Below are 22,977 nucleotides of genomic sequence, written 5' to 3' on the forward strand. Positions count from 1 at the left end.
ATAATACGCCATATTTTTAAAGATATCCATTTTCCCCATTTCACCTACAGATTCAATTCCTATCAAAATTCCAACTCTGTGTGTACGTGTCCGTCTTAACAAGCTGATGATTACAAAATTTATGTGGGAGAAAAAAGGGCCAAGAATAGACAAGACATTCAAAGTACAAGATTAACAGACAGGACTTGTCTTAGCAGATATAAAAAATAATTCTAAAGATACGACAATTACTGTGGTTTTGGTGCCTGAACAAATTGGATCAACAGACCAGAATAAAGAATCCTTAAAGAGACCCAAGTACACAGAGTCACCTGATCAGTGACAGGCCAGCACTGCAGATCACTGGATATGGATAAACTAAGTGTGCAATGAAAACTGCTTATGAGACAAAACTGAAATTGGGACCCTATCTCACAGCACACACAAAAATCACTTCCAGAAGGGTTCATGATTTAAATACAACAGGGCAAAACCTAAAACTTTCAGAAGAGTATGGGGGAGAGCATCTTTAAGACTTTGGGGCAATGGACATTAATAAATCATAGTTACAAGCATCAACACTGACTAAGCTCAAATTGAGTGTTTTTAAAAAAAAACTAAATGCAGAGGAATGCTTATAGTTTGATTTCATTTACACAAAGTTAAAAAAAAAGCCAATCATTTAGGGATGAATACATATGCGGGAAAACAATTTTTAAAGGGGGGAGGGGAAGGGAATTTAAAAAACAAAGTTCGGGATAGCAATTATCTATGGAGGGAAGAAGTAAGATGGAATTATGGACGTACACATACACCAGGTGGGGACTGAAAATGTGAAACTTCTTATGTTGAGCGTCATTTTCACTGTACAGGTGTTTGTTTAAAGAAGGAGTATATTCAAAGAGTTATATATGGCTATACATACATAAATAAGGTCCTTACCTAGCAAGTGAAAACACTTGCTACTAGAAAACACTTGCTACTACTGATTTAAAATACGTGAATGAAATATGCTTAAAAAGCGGGAAGAACATAAACAAGCACCAGTTTGTCAAAACTGACATTTTGCCCTATTTGTTTCAGATTACATATTTTTTTCTTCTTTTTTTTTTTTAAGAAACAAGACATTGCAAATGGAGTTTATCCTTGTGTCACCCGCCCCGTTCTGTCCCTCTCCTGCTAGGTCATGGGGAACATGACCTTCAGTTGTACCTGATAAAACCAAACTCTCTTCAAAATAGATGTACCACTGTACACACCCACCAGCCAGGGTAACACCTGCAATTTCTGCACATCCTTACTAACGTCTGGTACTATCACACTTTCATTTTTGCCCATTGGATGGGCATAAACTATATCCCATTGTTTCACCTTACATTTTCCCTGATTATTACAGAAGCTGAGCATCTTTTTTTTATTATTTTTTTTAATATGGAGCTGCTGGATTGAACCCAGGACCTCGTGCATGCTAAGCACACACTCTACCCCTGAGCTGTATCCCCGCCCCCGCTGAGAGCGCTGAGCATCTTCCCACATGTTTATTAGTCATCTGGGTTTCCGCTTCACTGAACTGCTTTTCTATATAATTGACTAATCTATTGAGTACAATGCTAAATTCCAATTCGAGATTAGTGAAAATTAAAGATGTAACATTCTTCCCATTCATGTTCTGAACCCTCTGAATTCTGTCCATTTACACTGAGGAGTGAAGAGCCCCTGTATTAACAACTCAATAAACCCTAAGATGACCCTACTTGGTTGGTGGTGTCACCATCCCCATCTTACGGACGAGGACTCTGAGGTATGGTGAGTTACATCTACATGACTACAAAGTGAATCAGGTACGCACGCACCCCCGCCCCCGCAGGCAAGGGGACCCTCACCTTGATGGGGGGTTTCCGAGTGATGTGGGAGACAAGGAAGTTCATGGCAATGTCCTCACAGTTGATGTATTCATCCACCATATCTCGGATGGCCTGGGGCATCACGTAAGAATACAGGTAGGCATAATACTGTCAGAGGCAGAAAAGAATCACATACTTTGTTAGAGGCCACAGTTCTTTGGCTTTCAGCAAAAAGATGCAGGGGGCAGACAGGAAGTGTGCTGTGGGGGGAGGCTGGGTGTGGCAATCACCGGGAAGCACGACTGGCATTTAGGGAGTTGGGTCCAGGGATGCTCAACACCCTGCAAGGCAGATCTGCAGTGAGGAATTATCCCATCCAAGTTCCCATGATCACCCTCATTGAGAATCAAAATTTCATGGAAGCTCCTTGGCACCACAGTGATTCTGTGACAATATAAAGACTTATCAAATTAGGTCAGATACTAGTTCAGTTGAACATTCTACCTCTGACAAAGGCAATGAGGGATAAGTGAGGGGGAAGGCCTGGTTGTCGTCTCAGACCTCAGTAAGCCATTGAGCTGAGAAACATCCAATCCCTCAGTGCCTCAATGAGACTCCAGAGTCTCGTCACCTCTCTCCTGGCACCACCCACTCCCTGCTCCAAGCCACCATTGTCTCTTCCCTGGATTATTCATAATCTCCCCTAAATTGTCTCCCTGCTGCCATATTTTCTTCCCGACAGTCCGTTCTCAGGACAGCACAGTGATCGTGTTAAAACACAAGTGCAACTGATCACGTCCCTCCTTTACTCCAAACCCCTCTATGGCTTCTCCTCTCACCTCAGAGTAAAAGCCTAAGTTCTTCAATGCCCTGCAAGACCCAGAGTGGTGCTCCAGCTCAGACTTGGCAATCAGTGATGACTGCTAAATTTTCAAGGGTTTTGTGAGACTATTTAGGAATTTTGTGAGCTTGTTATAAAAAAAAAATAGCCATTATTAAAAATATAATTACATAAAATTAAGTTATATTAAACACCAATAAGTACCTGAAGCTTATCACTCCTCAACTAACTAGTTAATTCATTCATTTTACAATTACTTATTACGTTTTACTGTCATCCTGAGGTTATTTAAATCTATCATATCCGAATGGTGAAAATACTATACAACAGTAAGCAACTGCCCATGTCTTCCCAACTCCATGTTCAGTGACTCATGTTGATGACTTGAATTTAGTCATGGTAAGAATATTTACACCACAGAAACGGGCAAATGCCATAAAACAGGGCAATTGTTAATTGTGATATGTCACAGTATTCTGATGATGAATGAATAGATGAGGTGCCCAATAAAATTGATTTATATATTTTATGACCTTAAATAGCAGAATATATATTGTAAAATAATAATAAAATTTTTGTATGGTGGTTTACTGGTTCTCTTGTGGCAAAGTACTTAAGAGATGGTGAACTTAAAATATGAATTATGTATTTTTCTTTTACAAAAAGGCATGTGATTAAAATCTGTTGCCCCGTTCAGTGGCCAGTGGTTGTCATCAGTATGCTAATGAGAATATGGATTAACCAAATACAATCCATATCTTCATCAAGGGAAAGGTGACGTTATAAGAAAAGAGAATTACCTTAAAAATAATGGAGAAAGCATTATGAAAATGAATGTTTAGAAGTATTTCCACTGTTATATGACTTTTTAAATGCCAAAAATCATTTTTTAAAACAGGAAAAAAAAACTTTTGTAACCTGTTTAAAAAATCTTTAGAACCTACTATAAAATATAAAAATATAACATCTTATTAGTTTGCTAAAAAAAAAAAAAAGGCATCACAGAAATGGAAATTCTAGTCCAGTTTCAACAAAAAGTTACCGAACTGGTATATAAGTATCACAACCTAGGAGGCATGGCAATCAGGTATTTCTTCCAGGGACAGTGATTAAAACCAAGTATCAGAAATACGTTTAATTTAAAATAAACCTCTGACTTACCATAACATAGAGTGTCAAAAATCAAGATTTTCAAAAATAATAAACCACAGTCAATCATATTTTTCACTAAAATTTAAGAATTTAGTGAGAATATTACCCTTTTGAAACTTCATATTTATCTCAACCTTATAACTATTTCTACAAGTCTAGCAGTATACATATTATAATTTATCAATAAAAATACAAGTAAGTATTTGTGAGGGACCAAAATTTTTTATTGATAGGCACTTATCCTGGAATGAAAAAAAAAAAAAAAAAAAAAACACTTGACTGCTCCAGATCAGGAACGACCAACGTAACTGCTTTCAAGGGCCAAACAAGTAAGGCTGAAAAATAAGTGACATTTTAAAGAAATGGATGTAAGAAAGAGTGTTACCGGACAGTAAGCACAGATGCATCCACCTGCAGGGGACGGGCTATGCAGCTCCAGCTGGCGTCAAGAGGGGCCCTGCTCCAGGACACCTGACCTGCACTTTCACTGAGGTCCAGATCCTTCTGTGAGATCCTGATTTTCAAAACCTGGTGGTGTATGGAATAGCACCAGGGAGCTAAATAAACATTTCTGTAGCCACAGAAGGCCTCAGGGCTGCTGGTTTGTAAATTCTGCTCTAGATTTTCAAAGAGAAAAAAACAAACAAACCTAAGCTTTATTAATAAATTATTTATTACCTGAAAGTAAAGGGGTCTGACTATTGTAATTTTTAAAAAACTTTTATCAAAGTGTAGTTGATTTACAATGTTAGTTTCAGGTGCACAGCAAAGCGATTCAGTTAAACATATACATACATATATAGGTATATATATGTATGTATTTATTTTCAGATTCTTTTCCATTATATGACTACTGTAATTTTTAAAAAGCAGTTAGAGACTTGACAAGGTAGACATTTCAGAGCAAGTGAATTCTCAGGGTGTGAGTGGGCACTGCTAAACCAGTGGCTCCTTCTCAAATGACCAGGGTGAGAATAAGCGCCTCCCAGACAGGGGTGAGTTCTCAGCCAGATGTTCTCCAATCCTACTGGCAGCTCCTCGCCCAGCCAAAGCCCCTCCCCAAGTTTGGAAAATAAGCACGAGGGCACCGTTCAAGAACAGGATGAGCTTATCAGCTTCACACATTAAGTTTTAAAAAGAAAAAAAGCAAGAGTATAATGACCTCTTAGGCTGGTTCAAAATGTCCCTGGTAAGACAATGTTTAAGGTTCTGAGGAGACTTGCAAGATGTCGCCATCTGGAATGGGAATTATATGAGGGACATAAGATCTGAGGGAGGTGGAGAGGAATGATGAGCTTTTGGGGGAAATTTTCAGTTTGAAGTACCAAAGGGACATACAGAGGATGTCCTGAAAACAATTACATATATGAGCACAGATCTCAGGGAAAGGCCAAGGCTGGAATATAAGGATGGAAATCACCAGCTGATAGATGCTAAGAAAAGCCACAAGATCTTGAGAGTACAAGGGAACACCTAAGGAAAACACAAAGAAGAGCACTAGTCAGAAGCTGGGGCCCTGGGATACTTCAACAATTATGGGGAGACAGCATGCTAGACGGGTCCTCCGTGAGGGCAATGACGTCGCCCAGAATGACAGAGGGCATGGAGTGGTGATCAGGACAACAGGCCAGGTGCCAACGTCTCTGATGACTGTGAAGGGATGATTAGGAGGTTGGAAGATGGAGCAACAAGACAGATGCCAGGAGCCTCGAATGAGATTTTACATGACAGCTGAGAAGTAATTGTCTAGAAGTGTCACTGATAAGCAGTGAAAATTCTCTACACCTTGCTCCAAAGTAGAAATCTGGGGAAATGAGCATCTTCAATCACTGTCCCTGGAAGGAATACAGGAGCCAGCTAAAGGGGAAGCACTGTTCTCAGAGAAAGGTCAGGTTTCAATCAGATCAAGGAGACAAAGGAGCTATCCTGCGAAGTAGGGGGGTGTAGGCAACGTGGCTCTCTCAGAATAGGGGTTCTTCAGAGCCCAGAGGGGATGACCTGGGAGGGAAGGTACAGAGCAGCACTATCCAACAGAAATATAATGTGAGTCACCTGTGTCATTTCTAACTTTTGTTTTTTTTCTTTTAACTGTTTCCTCCCTTTTCTACTTTTTGGGTTTTCCTTTCAGTTTTTTCTTTCTTTTTACACATTTTTTTCCTTTCTTTTTTTTTTTTTTTTTTTTGAATTTTTTTAGCGGGGGGGATTAGGTTTATTAATTTTTTTAATGGAGGTACTAGGGATTGAACCCAGGACTTTGTGCATGCTAGGCACGCACTCTACCACTGAGCTATAACCTCCCTTCCTCATTTTAAATTTTCTAGTAGCCACATGTTTAAGAAATAAAAATAAATAGTACAACTAATTAGTAATATATTTTATTTAACCCAGTGTGTCCAAAATAACTGCATTTTAACATACAATCAATATAAAAAATTACTAATAAGATAGTTTACGCTTTCCTTCACACTAAGATTTCAAAGTCTGGTATATACTCTACACTTACAGTACATCTCAAAACTGACCAGTCACATTTCAAGTGTTCAGTAGCCACGTGTGGCCAGTGGCTGCTTTACAGAAGAGATGAGAGGTAGAGGGAAGATGAGTCAGGAGTGAAAAAACAGAAGAGTTCAGCAACCACAATACAGGAGAGGAGTAATGACTGGAAGGATTTGCATTCTGGATACTCAAGTGAAAATCAGGATGTGAGGCAAGGTGAAAGTTAAAAGCTCTAAGGAATCAAACAGAACTTGCAAAGCCCCAACAGACAGAGGCTGTGGTAGGGCCTCGGGTAACAGTGATTAGCCTGAGTCAGAAGAGGGCTAGGTTCAGCCTTCTATTGGCCAGGCCATGTCTGAATGACAGTGTAAATGTGGACAATGTTTTGGCCCAATGCTCTCAGTTTTACAAAGGGAGAGCCAATGACTAGAAGGATGAACTGATTTTCCTAATTGGCGTATGTGCCATTACACAGGCAGCCTTCTCATCCTGACTTTTTATTCCAAAGTTGCTCTAATCATCTTGATCACTGTCTTTAAAAATAGAAATAACTTAATTCCAGCATAGAAGGGACATATTAGGAGAACTATCTTTAAAGCAGCATTTCACGACCACACAAAGGCTCACCTCCACCAAGCTCATGCCAATCTTACCAAGCTTTTTCTTACCTTGTGAAAGAAGGCAGCACCTGTCAGCACCATGGACAGCTCACAGGAGTAGTTGGAGTTGTAGAGCCAGGACTGATGAGGGATGTCCCACGCATGGTAACGGCCAGGGAAACCCACAATGCGGTCCCGTGCTTCCCTCCACACCCTCAAAAAACAAGTATATGCACACACCTGAGTAGAGAGCTCTAAGGTTATCAGAAACGTTTAAAATTACCACCTCTATCTGGCAGGTCTGGCCCTTTGGGCTGTTACTTTTTTCCTTTTTAAACAATTTTTACATACCAAATCAATCACAAGCCAAACAGGATAAAAACAAACAAACAGTGTTACCCATAGCTTCCTTAATAAGCACCTGCTAATTGATCCTCTAACTTCTGGCAGCCAGCATCTTTCCAGCCCTTACAAAAAGAATAAGCTGGAATAACATGGAAAGAATTTAAGGATCTAAAGATTAAAGGATCTAAGGCATTAAAAGAGTCTCCAGAATGGGGTAAGTAGAGGTAATCTGCTAAGAAGCAGGAAGGAGGTAATTTTAATATATATTTATTGTTATTCTTATTTCTTTAAAAAAAAAACAGGTTTATTTTTAATGAGTATGACATATTAGCAACAGTAGATTTGATTCGAAGTCAATTGTACTAATTAATATGAATCGATAGATAGAAACATAAAGGAATACTCATACAACATTGATGAAGTGCCAGTATCAGACAGCAGCTTCAAATCCACAGTGGTGGTTAGATGTGAAATGAAATTTTAATTGTCTTAAGAAGCAAACAATTAGGAAGGTAGACCCAATAATAACATGTATGCCGTGGAAGCCAGTTGCTACAAAAAAAGGTTGACTGCATACTTAACTTTATGTTAGTACTTTATGTTATGTACTTTATGTACACTGCATACTTAATTTCACTTTTACGGAGGGTACACCAAAAAAAAGACCACCAGTCTAACCACAGGAGACTGCTGCCTAGAGTAAGGTGCAACAGTCTTAATTCCTGAGGTAGACACCTGCACATAAAAAGAAGTGGTCTACAGAACTGTACAAATGAAAGATTTATAAATGCAAGAAACAGAGAATTCAATGATTCCAGGATAAAATTTTATAACATCCTCAAATTTATAGGTAAGGTAAGGTAGAACGAATAAAATCAGCAACCCAGTTTCACAGGCTAAAACAGTAGAGCTGAACGCACTTGTGTGCCCCAGCATCCTACAGCCCAGCAGAGCGCTTTGGCAGTCCCGCCAGCAGTGAACCATCACCTCCCCACTCCACCCCACCCCCCAACAGAGATTTAAACTACCTGAGAAACTCCCTCATTATCTACATGGAACTTGTAGGAACTAATTCCTAAGACACCTAAGATTTCATTTCAAAAGAGTTCCTCTTCTATTAAGTTTGAAAGTGGCTGACCTAGTCCAATAGGTAAGAAATTTCTATCACAAACATAGCAGCTTTCTAGATGGGCTTTTAGCCACATCCTGCCCAAATTCCTACATCTATCCTGATTTTTCTCCTAAGACTGACTCCCAATTACCAATCTAAAAATCTGTAAAATGCTTTCATAATACATCTTGATATTTATAGAATTTAATGATTGCTAATAAATGCCCACGGATATAACCAAATGTTGTATCAGTACTCCTAAAAATACTGATCTGCCTGTTGATCCTACTAGTCCTGAAGTATTAGCAAGAAAGAATGGGAAAGTGAGTATTTCAATCATCAGATCTGGCTGATTTAAACTAACATAATGTAGACAGTTTTTAATAAGGCAGAATCTCATTTGCTACATGATATCAAAAGGTGACATATCTGATTTGTAAAAGCTGTTGATAGCCAACTAGGTGTTAATTATCTATTAAATAATAAGGAAAAAAATCAATGAGGAAGCTGAAGTACCAGATAAATGCAAGTAAAGGCTTAAATAAATCCCTGGGATGATGCACCAAGAGTTTTAGATAGTGAGGTCCCAGCGGGTATCTGAAAAGTTAGGCATTTAGACGTATCAATATAAATTTACATATAAAAGTGCTACACATAAGCAGTTCCTTAGCATTATATTCAAACTTATGGTGCACTAAATATTTTTAACCTACGTGCCACAGCATAGATTTTGGTATACCTTATCTTTAATAAATTATTTTTTAAATGTGTTAATGTCCTAATTACCTACACACTGTGTTAGGAAAAAAGTTTCGAAGTTAATTTTATAGCTCAAATTTGAAGAAAATTCACTGGATAAATCCAACTTCACCAAACAACAAAAGAGAAATGTTTAAATAATGAAATCAAAATACTATTCCACTGAAGAATATGAATCACAAGTAATATTCTTCTGTTAACATTTCAAATTTAAAGCACCTTTGAAATAAATGCATCAACTCAGCCTTCTCATGGTATGAACTTTGGCACATCATTTACCACATCACTTCCATATTAGCACAATCAGTTAAGTTAAAAAAAAAAATTGACAACCCAAATACTACATATTTTAAACAAAGATGATGTATTTTTGTCCAAGTCTCATGAGACTCAAAATAATTTTTTAATGAGTTACCTGAATGAAGCAAAAAATCATGTTATTATTAATGTTTAATGTAAAACTGATTTTCTGATCTTTAAAACTTAGGCAAATGGTTTTGAATAAAGATCAGAATATTTAAAATATTCATTACATTAAAGTAACATGGACTTTGTCACACAGAGACATTCTTATCCCTGTTGGTTATATTTCCATGATTCTCCCTCTGGTTCATTAACAACCAAAAGATTTGAAATGCAGTAAGAAAAAGTGTAAAATCAAATCATTAAAAAAATGTATTTAAAAAATAAGATGAGATTTTGCTTCCCGGCTATCTAAAACAGCAGTTTCTTTTCCAAATCCCATGCTTCTTGTATTATGATGATATGTAAGCCTTTTCCTCCTCTCCAAAATAAAGTATTTCAGGAACCTGTACCAAACCGTGGTAAAGGAAAAGGCTTTTGTAGCTCCCTTTGGAAAAGAAAGCTCACAAAGCAGAGCCGTGAAGTATACAGAAAAAGATGAACAATAGAGCCAGTGGTGGAATTCAGAAGTTCTGGGTCCACGATAAGAGACACTAGGATCCAGGAAGAGAAATCCACCTTCCTCTCCACAATCCCATCCTTTCTCATAAAGCTGACACTATCGCCCTTTTTTTTTTAAAATGAAGTTTACTGAGATATAAATCACAAACCATAAAACTCACTCACTTAAAAACATTAAAAAACTCATTGGGTTTTAGTATATTCACAGAGCTATGCAACCATCACCACTATCTAATTTCAGAATATTTTCATCACCCCAAAAAGAAACCCCATAACCATTAGCAGTCATTCCCCACATCCCCCATCCTTAGCCCATGGCAATCACTAATCTACTTTCTGTCTCCGTGGATTTGCTTGTTGTGGACATTTCGTACAAATGGAATCATATATTATATGACACCTTCAGTGACTGGCTTGTTTCACTTAGCCTGTTTTCAAGGTTCACCCGTGTTGTAGCAGGTATCAGTATTTCACTACTTTTTGTTGCCAAGTAATATTCCATTGTATGGATATATTACATTTTGCTTATCCACTCATCACCTGATGGATTTTTGGGTTGTTTAAATGTCTCTTGTTATTGTTTTTTCTGACAACTGATTTTTTTTGGTGTGTAGCAAAATGCACACAACATAAGACTTACCATTTTGATCATTTTCAAGTGTACAGTTCAACAGCATTAAGTATATCCACACTGTTGTATGACCATCACGACCATTTACCTCCAGAATTTCATCTTCCCAACCTGAAACTCTAACCCATTAAACATTAACTCTGCATTCTTGCCTTCCTCCAGGCCCTGGCAACCACCATTCTGCTTTCTGTCTCTATTAATTTGACTACTTTGGATGTCTCATATAAGTAGAATCCGTAATATTTATCCTTTTGTGTTGTTCATACTCATTGATTCTTAAGAATAATGCTACTATGAACATTCATGCACTGCTTTTGTACAGATGTTAACATTTTCAGTTCTCTTAGGTCTCCTTTGTTTCATCAGTCCCTTAAGAACATATTTGTCTCTTTCTTTGCTACAGAAGCTGAAGTCAGCCAAGATCCATATTATCTTTTGCCAGAGGCAGGATTTCTTGTTATACCTGCCCTTTCCTCTTGAACCTCGGTCTGTTTCGCTCCCATTCAGGTGAAATAAGCAAATTGGGGAGGAGAAAGAAAGATTTCAGGTCAATGGATACCCAAACAAATTAGAAAAAAATCAGAGTTTGGAAGTAGAGCCAGAGATAATTTGCCAGTGATATTACCAGAGGCTAATCAAATTTCCAATGATTAAGAAACTCTCACAACTCAATAATAAAAAGACAAAGGATCTGAACAGACATTTCTCTGAAGATGCAAATGGTCACTAAGCACATGAAAAGATGCTCAATATCACTGTCACAGGCATCCCATTATTCTTTCACCACTTGGGAATCTGTTGACAAATGGAAAAGATCAAAAGTCTTCCTAAATCAAGAGCCACAGAAGATAGCAAATGCCAGTTATCTTAATAAGCCTCAAACTCATCAAAGCAGGGCCCCTTATCTAATCATTCTTGGATCTAGAGATGACTGGCAATTCTCCTGTCAACATCCCATGACTGTTCACAGCCCCCAGTCCTTTAGCCCACTCTGCACTGCACCACCTCCCCCTCCTTTCCCCGCCACCGTCAACAGCCACAACTGCGACGGCCAAAGACCACTTCTGGAATCATCGCATGGCTTTTTCCCTTTTCATCAAAACCAGTAGAGAGAGCTGGCTACTTATTATCACGGTACAAAGGAGCATATTCCAGTGGGATTTTTATCACAGCTAACAACAGACTCTTGCCTCAAAATATAGTAGGTGGAGGAGGTCAAAGGAAATGAGAGGCTGGGTGAGGGAGAGGAAGAACGGATGTTCTTAAGTTGTCAGAAATGGGTCCCATAATTCTTTATAGACGGATCTAAGACAAATACAGCACTAGAGCTGCCACTCCTTTCAACTGAGCACCTGCACTTACCCGCTTAAACCAAAGGAAACCTGCGAGCCAGGGGTCAGTCAGGTCAGGCTTTCCGTGACCAAAACAGAAGCACAGAGAACAGTTCTCCAGCCTGGATCTATACTTAATTTGAACAAGATCTCCAAGGAAACCTAGTCCAGTGCTCCTCAAACTATCTGTGGTGAAGAAGTAATTTTTCCCATGGCTTACTGTGGATTCATACTTTTATAAAATACAGTAAAAATGAATTTCATGGTTTCTGAAATATGACACCAAAAGCACAAGTAACCAAAAAAAAGAGACAAATTGGACTTCATTAAAATGAAAAGCTTTTATGTTTTGAAGGACACCATCAATAAAGTGAAAAGACAACCCACAGAATGGGAGGAAAAAACCACAAATCCTACCTCCAGTAAGGAACTTTCGTCTAGAAAATATAAAGAACTCTTACAGCTCAATAACAAAAGACAACCCAAGTGACAATGGGCAAAGGATCTGAACAGACATTTCTTCAAAGAAGATATATAAATTGTTACTAAGCACATGAAGATAGCCAGTATCATTAGTCATTAGGGAAATGCAAATCAAATTTGCATTATATTGAATGACCACTATACTGAAACACAACTTCATGCCCAGCAGGATGACTATAAATAAAAAATGGAAAATAACAAGTGTTGACAAGGATGCGGAGAAATTGGAACTCTTACACACCGCTGGTGCAAGACAAAACGGTGCAGCCTATTTGGAGAACATTCTAGTAGTTCTTCAACATGTTAAACAAAGAGTTACCATACGATCCAGCAACTCCACTCCAAGGGCTATATCTAAGAGAAAGGAAATGTTCATACAAAAACGTGTACATGAATGTTCATAGCAGCATTATTCATAATAGCCATGAAGCAGAAATGACCCAAATGTCCATCAGCAGATAAATGGATCAACAAAATGTGTGCTTCCATACAAAATGACAGAAGTACTAACAGATGCTACAAGATGGATTAACTTTGAAAACACCATGTTAAGTGAAAGAAGCCAGTTATAAAAAAGCACAGATTAAATGGTACCATTTATATGGAATGTCCGTAATAGGCAAATTTACAGAGAAACAAAGTACATTAATGGTTGCCAAGGGCTTATAGGGGTGCAGGAAAATGGGGAAGGACTGCTAATGGGCACAGGATTTCTTTTGGTGGTTATGAAGACTTCTAAAATAGATTATGGAGATAGTTGCACAACTCTGTAAACCACTGAATGGTACACTTAAATGAGTGAACTGAAGTTGTATGGATTATATTTAATCAATGTTACCCAAAAATGAATTACAAGAAAAATGTTCACACTCGGATGTCATGGTAAAGGTCAAATTGTTTTAAAAGTTTCTAAGTGCCTACCCTCAATTTTTGTTCCCTCCTTACTGTGGACAGGTAATAAACTGTCCAGGGGCCAGCATACCAGTCCAGGACACCCTTTGATTAGCTCTGACCTACTACATTCTCTTATCTGTACTATTCCCTCAAAGTGGGATATTTAAGCCCAATAAGAACTACTAAATTCCAAAAAACAGAATAGTTTAGTGGCTGAGTGGAAGTTCTGGAATCAGACAAACCTGCATTCGAATTCCAGCTTGGCCAGTTATTTTCAGGCTTTGTGGTTCTGCTCTCTTGGATATCAATTTACTCCTAAGTAAATGGAGGCAACTACAACTTAAATCATCAAATTTTAGGAGGACTAATGAGATAAACCAGTCAATGTGCCCCGCTAGACGCTGGCACACAGTATAGGTTCGACACATGTCATGCATTATCACCACCATAACCTCCTATTCCTCCTCCTCTCTTTCCTCTTGGGTCTTTGCTCCCAACCCCGTCTTTATCAAATCTTCCAGGCCCTGGGATCTTGGCACTGCTCCACTGCCCCAATGCTACACATCCCCACTTTGGACACTGAGCACTGCTGCCACTGCTGATGTGCAGTGCCAACAAGCAGGCTGAGTGGGGCAGGGATGAGAGGGGACCATGCAAAAGGGCTGAGGGGGCTGTGGGAGCTGGAGAGGGAGCTCCCCGGGGCTCCCACAGTGACGAGCAACACGTTGCTTCTGCCTGCCTGGGAGTTACTCCCCACTCCTCCCAACACAAGAGCCTCCATTCCCTTTAGGGAACTACCCTTTGCCTCCACTCTCAGTCCACGTGGTTTGCAGGTGGAGGAGGATCTACTCGCAGCTCCAGGGGCAGGCAGGTGACCCAGGGCCAGCCAACCACAGAATTCCATCTCCCTAGCCCCAGAGGAAGAGCCTACGGGAGAACAAAGGCAACCCAGGGGAAAGCAGAACCCAGAAATGAAGAGAAATGGATCCAGCTATGTCTTACGATAGCCCCGACCGCCTCTGCGAATGTCTCGGTTACTATCAGCTAGGAAATTCACTTGGCTACCTAATCCAGCTTTTGAGTTAGTTCTCTATTGTTTGCAAACAAAAGTGTTTCTTGATGAAAATCTCTCCTCACCGAAACCCAAACATGATCTCATCATGGCGGAGGTGAGCGTCATCGTCAATAGACAGGATGGCCTCTGTCTCGATCTCATTCCAGGGCAGGAATCGATTGTTCAAACTGTTCTTCTCAGTACGAACCACCTGGGAGGAGGAAGGAGAAACACTAACGATCAGTGCCACACTGTACAATGCACACGCAAAACTGCCTTTAAGTCAAAGGGGACTGGCTGAATACACTGCTTACCCACCACTTATAAAATTGAGCATACACCTTTCAAGAAAAAAAACCACCTTGTAACTCAGCAAATATATAAGGATTTCACATTTTAAGCTTTATTCTTGTGCTAACTAATTTTCTTGTGAAAGAAGTTAAAGCTGAGGCTTATTTTCCGTATGCAATAAACACAGTCCAGGGGAATTAAAAATAACTTTTCCGAGAGAACACAAGGTGGCAGAGCAGACCTGGGATTATGATTCCCAGCTCTGGAATCCCGTTTATAAACTTTAATATCAAATTCAGAAATCCCCTGAGTCCATGTAATTTCTGACCCCCCAAATTTAAGGCCTTGTTTTGGGTATCAAAAACCAAAAGAGCCTATCCAGTTGAGGTTAATTACTTCACCTTTGCCAATTCCTACCTGCAGCACTGACTGCACTTACAAAAAAGCTTTTTCTTTCAAGGTGTATCTAACTCAGCAAAACTAAGAGCTTCTATGTCCACAGAAAATCCCCAAAGAATCTCTATGCAAAGAGATCCATATATGCAAAGAAGAAGTCCCTTCGTAAACCAAAGATTAGTGCCCAGATGGTAGAACTATATAATACATATAATATATATATAATACTATATATATATATAAAAAATACATAATACTATAACACAGCTAGTAGTCTCATTATTCACTTTGCCTGATACTCAAACAAGGGTGAACATACTCAGTCCTTTGATGGTTTGTTTTATTTTTTCGGTTTCTATATCTAATTAATTCAACTAATGAAGAATCATCATTTTATTCTCAAAAAACAAAAACAAAAAGAACTTCTTGAGCAATCACCTTCTTAGAAAGCCAGGAGGGGTCATTTTACTTTCACTAGAACACTTTACTTATACCGAGGCTAACCTCCACATAGCATGATGAACATAATTTCATCCAGGGTCTAAAAGTTTATGAACAGTTTCAAAGGCACTCCCATGACCTCACGAGTACTGTCTCTTCAATTTAAAATACTCTTCCTCCTGTTCCTCTACCGAAACTGTTCTCTCCCTGGAGATTCAGCTCAGATGCCTGTCACTCCCCACCCTTGTCAAAATTAATCACTTCTACATTTTTAAAGCAGAGCCCTCATAGTTCAATTAGGTCATTACAGCACACTTAGAATCCAACTAGTTCAGAGCTAGAAGGGACTTGGAGATCACATACTCAACTTCCACTGTACACATGGACAACTGGCAAGCAGCAGAGCTAGACCTACTTCACACTTCCTACCGCCAAGGCAGTCAGTCTTTTTCTGCTAAACTTAGGTTAAATTTCTCAATCTCATCAATAAAGCCCCATGGAAAATACATTACTAATTCGTGTACCATCAAGAAACAAAAATACTGCCAAATAAGATGTGAAATAGTTTATCATTTAGAATGTTTACTTTAATAAAGAGCCTTTTAAGACTTCGTCTCAGTCCCAGAGGAGATCCTACCAAGTCAGGACAAGGAAAAATCTGTAACACATTTGCTTCTACAGAGAGCAGATGTCAGAGCCAAGCAATCAGCAGAGAAACCATGTTGCCCTGCAGCATTTCTGACCAATATAAAAATCTCCAAGCTTGTAGCCTACACCTCCCAATCTCAGATTCAGCAGTGACAGGACAAAGGCAGGGAGGCCTGGGGGGAAAAAAAGAGCGAGGAGGGGAGATGGCCACGTACTCACGGTGACAGCTGCCAGGCTCCACCCCCAGGGAGTGGGAGGGCGGCCAGAAGTAGCAGAAGCCAATGCCCACCTCAGTGACAGTAAAATGCCATCTATCTTAAGACATACCCAATTTTGGAGATGATGAAATGTAAAATAATCAATGAACCATGGCAGGTGTTCACTCAAATGCTCGTCCCCACAAACGACCCTCGCATCTGACACCTTACTTCCTCATCATACCCGGCGTCCACTTAAGACAGAACTGCAATGCTACTAGTTCTGGTGAACAAGCTCTTCCTCAGCTCTACCACTGAACATGCACAGCTTAAAATCTAGTGAGGAATATATGTAGCTTAAAATGGAGAAAAAAGAATCACTGAAACCTCCAATTCTTGAATACTCAATTGTCGATTACCAATTTTGTAGGTTAATCACCAAGAGGGTTACCTATAGCAAAATTAGTAATCCGGGGACACAGCACAGAGCTTTAGTACCAAAAGTGCGAGCCAAAGGCCAGCAACACAGCCATCACCCCAGATGCTGCTGGAAATGCAGGACTACAGGCCTGCCCCAAACCTACCAGGTCAGAACCTGCATTTTAACAAGGTCTCCAAGTGAGTCCCACACACTTTAAATTTTGAGAGGTGCTGGTACAGAGGGAAGAGTATGGCTTTAAAGTCAATCAGAAAAACCTGAGTCCAAATTCCAGTTCAGCCACTTACTAGATGTGTGAACGTAACAGGTAAGCAACTCTCTGCTAAATCAACACTGCACTACGTTGTGCGCAAAAATGGAAGCTGCTTGTCAGCCAAATTTGACAACCCTACCAACAACCTCTTAATCTAAAAATAAGAAACAAGACAAACTAAAATGATCATGAATTGATACCTAGAACATGTCCAAACTTGTTGTCTAATTACAAAGTAAATCAAATCAAAAAGACCTGGTTGGCCTTTGGAAGACTTAGAAGAGCTGAAGATCTAATATCAAGTGTGTTGTGGCCAAGACTTCACATCTAGGGTTTTGAGCAAGTTTACTGAAGTCCATTAAGAGGCAAGTCCATTAAGAACAAGTACTCTGGATTCCAGGAATACAGCACACGTACCTTCTCTGGCTCAACCTGGCACAACTCCTCCAGGCTGGATGACAGCAAGACTTTCAAGATTAGGGAAGTGAAGCAACAGCCATCACAATAAAAGAGAAGCTTTTAAGGATTCACAGAAACACAACATCAAGTGCTACCACAACTGATTTGTGCTTGGCTCACAGACAACTGTGGTCAATAGGTCTGCTTTCAGAACTCAGAGCGGTGGTTCTCAGATAGTAGTGATTTTGACCCTCTTAGGGGCATCTGATGTCTGTGGACATTTTTGGTTGTCACAACTGGGTGGGCAGGTGAGCTACTTACACCTAATAGGCCAAGGCCAGGGGTGCTGCTAACTCTTTCGATGCACAGGGCTGACCCCCCACAACAGAGGACTGTCCAGCCCAAGTGTCACTTTGCCACTGTTGAGACATCCTGACTTACAGTCAACCATCAGGAGACAGTAAACTCTGAATAAACGTAACTCGTTCTTTAAGCACAATCACCTGTTCCTGATAACCAAAAAGAGACTTCTGCCCTTACAAATTCCGTAAATACAAACTAAAATTAAAGGAGGGGGTAAGGTGGGGAGAGTAAAAGCTTCCTTCTAACAGTTCTGCTTCAAAGCTGTAGCGCTTAATGGCTAGACAAAAGCTCAGCAATCCAACCGTTATCCATTCTGGCACCAAAAATCAGAAGGACAAAAAGATTCAAATATTTGTAAGGCAGACATGCGGATCAGCACTGGCCTCTAAGGAGCTGAGAAACGGCAGATCAAACGTGAAAGAAATGAGTCCACCAGAAGTAACGGGTCATGTTTAGGGAATATTCTCATTTTTGTTGATGTTGTTTTGTTTTGTTTCAAATTAAAATAATGCTCCCCCCTCCTTCAACACTGGCTATTTTTTTGCATGCTTTATGACCTACACCTTAATAATGTGTGAATATAAAGACTGACCTTCAAATTATTGACTTAAATACTGGTATGACACTGACCAGAACATATAAAGCACAGTACCTGGCACACAGCAGATGTTCAACTAATGTTTTATAAATGAATGAATAAACAAACAGGAAACAAGACCTAACTTGGCCCTGTCCATCCTATTTTCAGAATATGGAATAAAAACTTGAGAAGTTTCTATATCAAAACTACAGACACTGGAAAAACTGACACCTCTTAGTACCTAATCCAGTCTTCCATCGCAAAAAAATCCATCGACCTACAACAACATTGCAAGGAGCAATGCTCACTCGCACTCCTTTTTCTGGTCTCACGTTCAGTCCTCCCTGATGACAACTCCCTAGTTCTCCGCTCACCATCACTCATGAAAGCCTGGACCCTCTCAGTGTGCCCTCCTTCTCAGCACCATGAACAGTGGACAAGCATGGCCCAGAACCCCGCCATGTGCAAATGTATCCAGTGAATGCACGATCCAGAAATTATCAGTATCTTCAGTTAGCATTCAGCCTGGTTCCTGAGGAATTCTGGAGCAGATGAACAATAAAAAACTACTACTCTAAAGGGCCCTTTCCCTAGTGTGTTACCAAGACATCTGGTTTCTAAATCCAGGCAGAATCAACACATCCACGTTAATTAGCCAAGCATCAATTCACATCATAAATATTTAAATAGCTACCATAATAAGTTTGATTCCCAATTAATGGCAAATATCTTTTAATATCTAAGAGATAAAAATGTAAGGCGTTATTACAATTAATAAGGAACAATGGAACATTTCAGCAACTTAGTAACAGTTCAAGTGAAGCAGAATAATGAATTTGGATTCAAATGGAAGAACTACCTAAACATGGAATCTTTTATGAAAGCAGCTCATGACTAGCCATAGGCAGGTGTTTAAAGTTGGCAGGAAAGAAAAACAGGTCATGAAGAGATTAAGTGAACTAACCTAAGTCAGAGGGTAGACCAAGAACAGAGAACACGAAAAGGCAGGACACATCTATACATACCATACACCTGTAACTCTAGCTATTAATTTCTCATTTCTGGTAACTTGGTTTTACATAATGCTCCTTCACAGCCATGCAGCCCATTCTCAAACAGAAAGAGAGCCGTAACTGTAAACACCCAGTTACTAAGTAAAATACTGTAAAATAAAAACCAGGAAACCCAGATATGCCATTCACTGGTGAAGTCTACCAGATTGGGTACAATCTTGGACCTAGAGAAACTGGACAAGGCTTTCTTTTCCCATTAGCTTGGCTTAGAAATGACAAATTCAGAAACTTATTATCTGATACAGTCAAGTAATATTTTTAAAAGTACAGTGGTCACAGACAAAAAAATAAAGTGTATCAACTTTCCAAAGAACAAAGTTTGAGAATCATCTCTACTCTTGCCTGAAGTCCAGCCAGAAATAAAGCCTTTAACTGTCTGCCGGGTGGAGGCCCAGGCCTATTAACGATGAGCGCGGACAGCAGGGCTGGTTCCTCTCCCAGTCTCCCTTCTTCTCCCCTTAGTAGACTACTGGGGCCCCACTGCTAAAATAACCACCCTGGCGTGACATCATGTTCCCAAAACAGAACTCTCCTTGTTCAGCTCTAATATCAAGGGCTGGGAGAGAGGAAAAAGGGCTCAAAAATCATCTCGAATCTCAGTTTTCACTTGGAAGAAATGGCGTGTTCTGGCTCTCCTCCGCACAGACCTGAGTTGACTAAGGTGGCGTGACACGCTTATCTCTCAATCACCATCCCCACCACTGCTGCCCGGGTCCAAGCCACAGGCACCCCGCACCTGGGCTACTGCAGTCGCCTTTGACCTGTTTCCGCCCTCTTCCCCACAGTCCCACACAGATCACGTTACTCCCAGCTCAGAGCCCTCCAGTGGCACCTCACACACTCAGAATAAAACCTGGAATCCTTACCATGTCTGTACACGCTGGCCTCTGTCTCCTCCAACCTCCTTCCAAACTCTCCCCTCCATCACTGCACCCCGGACACAATGGGCATTCCTGCCACGTCCTGAACATGACAAGCCTCCTGCGCGTGCCGCTCTCTGTATATTCCTCCAGAACTTACATGGTCCATCCCCTCACTTCGCTCAGGCTTCTGCTCAGATGTCACCTCTTCAGAAAGGCCCTCCCAGGAGCCTTGTGTAAACAGCTGTACCTTTTTCAGAGAAGAGAACTAAAAATTAAGAATCAAGGGACTGGCTGTCAAACAACTGTGAAGTGCGTGAGTGTGCAGTGCAGAGATGGGCATCGCTTTGAGTGAGCAAGACGACACTGAATAACAACGTCCCCTTTGTAACAGCTCACATTTTGAAACTCCAAAAGGACAGATTTGGACGTTCTCATTTCTACGGGATGCTCCAACAAGGCCATTCTATTCGTTACTACTTTCCCGAATATAAAGCAGAGTAAGTAAGATGTGTTAACTGGCCAGAAAAAGTAGTAACTCGAACCAAAATTTTGAGTAAGACTATGACTATGTATCCAAAGAGAGACCAGTTGGAGGTTCCTGCTTCCTGGATAGCTGAGTAAGTCCCACCCAAACCTGGCCTCCTGCAGATGGTAACATAAACTCTGGACAAAAATACCAAAAAAAACAATTTCCTGAAGGCACCAGACAGTGAGCAGAAGGCGACAACTTATGAAGGGGAGCCGAAATTTAGGAAGGAATTACCCGCATCACTGTTGCTTTTGCACAGAGAGCAGGCCAGAGTCGAGTCGGGACCATGCAGGACAGCTTACACTCACACACAACACCCAAGTCTTTCTGGCCTGAAGAATACGAGGAAAGAGGCTGGGGCAATCACAGGCCCTGGACTAAAGATTCCAGAACGGAGAGAGCCAGACAGAGGGAGCTCCAAGTTCTGCGCATAAACTGCCCAGTCTCTGGTACCCCCTGAACCATGCAAGCTTGGTGCTGTTTGCAAGCAGACCAGCTAAGGATAAAAGGACTGGACATCTGAGTTGCCACTCAAGAAAGAGCTTGCAGTCTGAGTTCAGGCAAATTAATTGCCTGCTAAAACAGAAATCTCAACAGTCTGTAGAGAAACAAAACAAAATTCACAGCCTTTACAACATAACATTCATGTTTAATACAAAACTGTCTGATGTACAAAGAACCAGAAAAACATTACCCAGTCCTCAGGAAAAAAAGAAACTCAGTTACAACAAATACTCCAATGAGCTGTATGTTGGAATCAGCAGAGTAAGATGTTAAAGTAGCTATCATAACTATGCTCAGTGAAGTCAGGTATACTCAGAAAGGGAACAAAACAGGAGATCTCAGCAGAGAAACAGAAACTATTATTTTTAAAAACATGGAAATTCTCAAGCTGGGAAATACAGTATCTGAAATTTAAAACTGGCTAAATGAAAAATAAATAAATAAATAAATAAATAAATAAATAAATAAATAAATAAATCTATCTGGCTAAATGAGCTTAACAGTAGTGTAGACACAAAAGTCAGTAAACTTGATGACAGATCAACAGAAATTATCAAAGATAAAAAAGATTTTTTAAAACATGAACAGAGCTGCTGAAAACTGAGGGAAAATATCAAAATGCCTAATACACATAGAATGGAGTCCCCAGGGAGAGGAGGGAAAGAATGGGGCAGGAAAATGAATAAATACTGAATACAAATTTCCCAAAATATGATTAAAAAAACATAAATTACTGGATTCAAGAAGTTTAGTGAAATCTCAATCAGAATACAGATCAAAGAAAACCACGCTGAGGCATATACAGTCAAACTGCTGAAAATCAAATGTAAAGAAAGTCTTGAAAGCAGGCAGAGAAAAATAACACATTACATACAGGGGAAGAAAAACTTGAGAAATCACAGACTTATCATCAGAAACAATGGAGGCCTGGAAACAGTGGAAAGCCTTTAACCCCGCACCATTCAGGCGAGAGAGCCACCACAAGTGGACGTCTCCCACCCCCCGGGGGGCAGGCCAGTCACCGTGCCCAGGCCCTAGCCCACCTGAACTGAAATTCTCTTTACATAAAGCATTTGGGACAGGGGGGTCCAAGCATGGGGGCAGAGAAGATTACATTTACTCTAAGCCAGATCTGATGTGATTTCTTTGTTATGTAAACAACAGAAAAGAATGGGGAACTTTAACATATAAATCGCAGTAGGTACCCCTAACACAATCCCTCTCAAAATACTTAACACCTAGGGCTCAACAGATTTCACAGCCCACAAACGCCCAGCCTGCATGCACACTGCTGTGAAGACAACCTGAGCAGGAGAGAAGCACAAACTGCCCAGCGCTCTCTGAAATGGCAGGCAGGCGCCGGGGCTGATTCTTTTGGCCAAAATGCTGATTTCCAATCATCTTCTCTGAAGGACTGGGAACCACCCTCCTGCTAATTTTATAAAGACCTGTAACCGTAACATAATGGAGAGGGCACGTCTGCATCCTTCCTGGAAAACCACTCCAAGATGCCCCCGGTAGTTCCCACGGGGAGAGCCGCCAGGTCGTCCCTCTGAGC

The 22,977-nt window shown here is 40.2% G+C and overlaps 1 protein-coding gene across 4 annotated transcripts in view; it reads right to left on the reverse strand.

The window, feature by feature from the left end:
- EXTL3 (exostosin like glycosyltransferase 3) overlaps window positions 1-22,977 on the reverse strand; it is an 88,208-nt gene that overhangs the window by 7,867 nt on the left and 57,364 nt on the right. For all 4 annotated transcript variants that reach the window (XM_014556313.2, XM_032471024.1, XM_032471023.1 and 1 more), the window contains exons 3-5: window positions 14,527-14,654; window positions 6,981-7,125; window positions 1,863-1,991 (exon numbers count right to left, since the gene is read on the reverse strand). In XM_014556313.2, the coding sequence (XP_014411799.1) occupies window positions 1,863-1,991; window positions 6,981-7,125; window positions 14,527-14,654 (402 nt within the window). The remainder of the gene's footprint in view (window positions 1-1,862; window positions 1,992-6,980; window positions 7,126-14,526; window positions 14,655-22,977) is intronic.

Source organism: Camelus ferus, chromosome 31, assembly GCF_009834535.1.
Source record: "Camelus ferus isolate YT-003-E chromosome 31, BCGSAC_Cfer_1.0, whole genome shotgun sequence".
Taxonomy (NCBI): domain Eukaryota; kingdom Metazoa; phylum Chordata; class Mammalia; order Artiodactyla; family Camelidae; genus Camelus; species Camelus ferus.